Here is a 4,854-nt window from a genome sequence, read left to right as displayed (position 1 = left end):
TAATGAATATGAATAAATAAGTATTAAAGCTTCGTAACCAGGAGTTCCTCCACGGACATAAATGAAAAGAGGAACAAAAAAATAAGGCATCTGAGATTCTTCCTTTACTAAACATACATATTGGCACTATAAGCAATAGTTGTGAATCTCAAATGCGCAACAATACTAAAATGGAAGTACTAAAAAGAAGAACAACCACAGCTAGCATAACAAAAACCGAAATCTAGAACATACCAAAACCCGAATTCTTCATTTCAAGAAGCAAAAGAAAACCGAACCTGGCAAAGTTCCTTTGGCCCCCCAATTCGAACCCGTTTTATGCTCTTCCACCTTCTAACCCAACAATGCTCTTATTATCATAATCTAGCTCAAATTTGTTCCTAAGTCAATTAGGAACATTGCAAATCAATTCTGGGACTCACTTTTCTTCCCGTCCTTGACCTTCAGCCTCCAGCAGCCTATTATTCGCCTCCTCATCCGCCGGAGGCACCTTCTTCTGCGCCTCCTTGGCCTTGAGAGCCTGCAATTTCGAGTGATTGTAATACGCAACCCCCAAAAACGCAAGGCCATAACCCACCAGATTGATTGGGGTCACAGTGTCCTTGATGACAGACCAAGAGAAGGCAATCAAGAGCCAATCTTTCACCACACCCGCCACATTCATCGTCAAAGCCGAGGTCTTCCCCACGAGCAAGAACACAGCAAGATTCAACGCGAACGCACAGAAGGAATTGGTCCCGAAAATCACGTAATCGAAATGGAAACTCGAGGTGTCCCTCAGTGTTGGGTACTCCACATAGATCCAAGGCACCAACAGAAAGGCCAAGCAACAAGGAGCCACATAGTACAAAGAGGTAATGGGATTCAAGGTGATCCCTTTAGATGTCAACAAGATTTGGATCAACACAAGCCTCGTGGCCTCGAAAACAACCGCGCCCAGTTGCAGAATCACACCCCAGGTGTCGAATCTGGCCTCCCCATAAGCCGCAATGGCCACGCCGACGGAGATCGAGAGCATGTTGACCATCGTGTCAGTCTTAAACGTCTCCTTCTTAAACGACACCCCGATGGAGTAGACGGCCACAGGCATGAGAGCCTTGAGCATTTGGATGAAGGAGACAGAGAGATAGATGTAAGCGGAGTTAGAGAGCCAGAGGGAGAGGGAGTAGAGGGCTCCGATGGGGACGACGGAGGAGAGGTAGACTTCTCGGGTCATGGTGATGGGCTCGACTAACTTGAAGACGCGGACGAGGAGGAAGGCGAGGCCGGCGCAGAAGGACATGTGGATCATGGTGAGGGAGATAGGGAAGGGCCAGTTGTACATCTTCTTGTCGAGGATGTACTTGTTGTAGACGATGACGGTGAAGCTGAGGAAGATCCATATGGCGACGTAGGTGTAGGAGAGGAGGATCTTCTTGATGACGCCTTCGCTGAGAGAGCCACCTTTGCCCATTTTCTGGGAAATGGAGGTGGAGGGTTAAGCTGAGAAAAGGGTGGAGGTGGAGGAGGAGGAGGAAGAAGGGGTCAGATAGAAACTGTGATGGAAGAAGGAATCAGGGGTTGAGTTGGGAGTGAGAGCTGGATTGTAGTGAAGGGAGAGAGAAGAGGAGGGGGAGGTTTTTTTATTTATGGGGAAAATGGGGGAAGTGCATTATGGGTGTGGGAGTTTGATGGGTGAGGTGGTATTTGGGCTTCATACAGGGCTTTGAATTTTCCATATTCTTTTATATTTTTCTAGCCAAAGTAAATACATTCATAATTTTATGTCTTGGCGACTTGGCTTATTATTTTGGTTGAGAATTTGAAATTCATTTTGTGGACCAAACCAAGACTCGGCTTATTATTTGGTCACATTGATAGAGAATTTGAAATTCATTTTGTGGACCAAAATGTTTTTTATTTTTTGTTTTGGAGCGTTGGGTAGGATTTGTGGGAGGACTTTGCACTGGAATTTTTTTTGTTTTTTTTTTTTGTCATGTAATCAGGATTTTTTTTTTTTTGAAACAAAGGTTCATTGCATTAGATGACCAGTCAAAAATTCAGAGTCTAACATAAACTTAAAGACAAAAAGATAGTGGTGTAACAACCACGCTCATATCTAAGTAATGTAAACTCATTACAAGTCAATTTTGAGCCCGCTTTGGAAGCGAACTCATAAACAAAGAACAACTCCGTGTCTTCTAAGGCAAAATCATTTATTAGCATCTCCATTAACCAAGCGCGCAATTGCGGTACCAACAGAGTGTCACTTCCTAGCAAACAAATAGAAGCAATTCCTTATCCATAAGCCGCTTGAACACCAATCTTATTCCAGATAATTACAAACTCCAGTAGCAGTCTTGATCCGAAACGATTGGTTCTGGACCATAAGTCGACCTGAAAACCCAAGAAGGTCCACATCTCAGGCCATATCCACCTTTATCACTAAGTGACAAATGAGGGTGGTAAAACACCCTCCCTACTGCCCATAACAGAAAGCCCAACAACTCAAACTTAAGCCCAGGCCTAATGACCCAAACCCAGCTCTGAGTAAAGTGAGCAGCAGCCCAATTCTGCTGTCGCCCCATCACCGCCGTCGCCAATCTCTCCGGCGGCTGGCCTCTCCAGCATTGCATCACCGTTCTTGGGTCCGCTTCCTCTCTGCTACGCACGAATCCAAGCCGGCAATCAGACCCAGTCGGAGAGGATCTGATCCCCTGCAATACCCACTGGAATCTGGTACCCCGACCTATCTCACCGATCGACTCACGCTCGGGAAATGTCACATCCGCCATTCTCCCACTCAAGAATTCTCCGTCACGGTGCTATGCCCAAACCACACCGGACCCACCACGATCGACTGCAGATCCAGATCTATACCAACCCAGAAACTAATCTGCCACCGCCGAACCCACCACGATCCAGACCAAAGTCCGCACCGCCGCCACACCGTCGTCGCACCCGAGAGCGCGCCGCAGTCTTGCCTGGTCTGGGGAGCGAAGCTACACCGCCGCCAGCAACACGAAACCTAGGTTTCGTACTCCGAGATCGCTCCAAGAAAATCGGAGGCCTCCTTGGAAAAACTTTTTTGTAATCACGATCTATTGTTTTAGATTTGGAACTATATATTGTATATTATTATTTTTTCAATTGAGGGTGGGGAAGTTGGTACTATATATATATGAGGTTTTTGTCGTGTATAATGGAATCTTGAGCAATCCACTCTTAAGCATAGGACTGATATTTTTCTCATTAATCGGTAATCACTTTGACGTGAATATGTGTAAGATTTTATTTTAAAAGACCTCGATATTATTATGATTAATCTAACCACTCATATCTCTTATATCTTTTTTTTATGTGAACGGTTATTATTTTTACATCTTAATTTATATCGAACCATACAATTCTAACTGGTTTACACAACCTCCATATATACATTCACTCGTACCTATTGTTCTGTTGGTGGGATTCTATTCGGTAGTGGTAGGAATTATCCGATTATGTCCTTAATCTATCATGGAAATGGGTATCAAGTAGTGGAATACTTTTCTTATAAGTAGAACACGTGGATTATGTTATTAAACAAATGTTGAGGGAAAAGAGTGGCCGCACAGGGACAAAATTATAATTAATAATTTAATGATGGAGTCAATTTCATGCATGATTATAAGCTCATTTCATGCCCGATCGTTCCTAAATAGGGTTATATACATTCCAATTATGAGAAGAGGTCATTCGAGCATATGTATTTCTATGTCGTTACATTTCATTTAGAATTAGGAATAGGTGTAATCAGACAGTTTGAGTTTGATAAAAAATATATAAAAAATGTCAACTTTGAGAGAAAATCGAGAAGTCACAATTGCACCAATGAGAAATATATGAGAAAAACTTAAAAACCAAACAAAATAATTAAAAGATATATAAAAAAAAACTAGGGTTAATTACATGTAAGTGCATTTTTGAATGTTTTGTTAGTCATAAGGCCACCAATTAATTTTTTCCCTCATAAGGCCACTAGATTAAAAAGGATGTTATATTTTGGATATAAAAAACCAACATATTTACATAAATGCCACAAGAGTAAAAAGTCAACAATCATTCTCTCTCTCCTCTCCGGCGAGGTCTCTGGTCAACTCCGGCAGGTCTCCGGCCGACCTCCGGCAAGTCTCCGGCCGACCTCCGGCGAGTCTCCGACCAACTTCCCACGAACTCCGACGACCACAAAAGTTACTGTCAGTAACACCAAAAACTACTGTGGCAAGCAACAAAAGCTACTCTGATGAGATTTCCGGCAACCTCCGGCGAGATCACAAAAGCTACTATCACTAGCAATAAAAGCTACTGTCACTAACAACAAAAACTACGCTGGTGAGATTTCTGGCAATGTCACAAAAGCTACTATCATCAGTCACAAAAGCTACTATCACAAACAAAAGCTACGTTGGTGAGATTTCCAACGAGACCACAAAAACTACTGTCACCAGCAACAAAAACTACTGTCACCAGCAACAAAAACTACTGTCACTAACAAAAGCTACGCTCTCCAAAATCAAAAGATACTATCCATACCAACAAAAGTTACTGTTACCAACACCAAAAGCTACTCTCACCAACAACAATAATCAGTCACAAAAGCTACGTTGGTGAGATTTCCAACGAGACCACAAAAACTACTGTCACCAGCAACAAAAGCTACGCTCTCCAAAATCAAAAGCTACTCTCTCCAAAATCAAAAGCTACTATCCATACCAACACCAAAAGCTACTCTCACCAGCAACAAACACTATTGTCACCAACACTAGAAAACTACTCTCATCAGTAACAAAAGCTACTCTAACCATTATCAAAAGTTATTCTGACCATAGTGCA

The 4,854-nt window shown here is 42.7% G+C and overlaps 1 protein-coding gene across 1 annotated transcript; it reads right to left on the bottom strand.

The window, feature by feature from the left end:
* On the bottom strand, positions 1–1,649 carry LOC112173734 (probable sugar phosphate/phosphate translocator At5g25400). Its single transcript, XM_024311416.2, has one exon. The coding sequence runs from the start codon at positions 1,451–1,453 to the stop codon at positions 419–421; it is 1,035 nt and encodes a 344-aa protein (XP_024167184.1). The 5' UTR covers positions 1,454–1,649; the 3' UTR covers positions 1–418.
* Positions 1,650–4,854: the final 3,205 nt, after the last annotated feature.

The sequence above is a fragment of the Rosa chinensis genome, chromosome 6 (genome assembly GCF_002994745.2).
Source record: "Rosa chinensis cultivar Old Blush chromosome 6, RchiOBHm-V2, whole genome shotgun sequence".
In the NCBI taxonomy this organism is placed as follows: domain Eukaryota; kingdom Viridiplantae; phylum Streptophyta; class Magnoliopsida; order Rosales; family Rosaceae; genus Rosa; species Rosa chinensis.
This window is presented reverse-complemented; position numbering and strand designations above follow the sequence as displayed.

Excerpts from the sequence above, each read along its gene's own strand:
- LOC112173734 (XM_024311416.2), bottom strand. The coding sequence starts at position 1,453 with ATGGGCAAAGGTGGCTCTCTCAGCGAAGGCGTCATCAAGAAGATCCTC.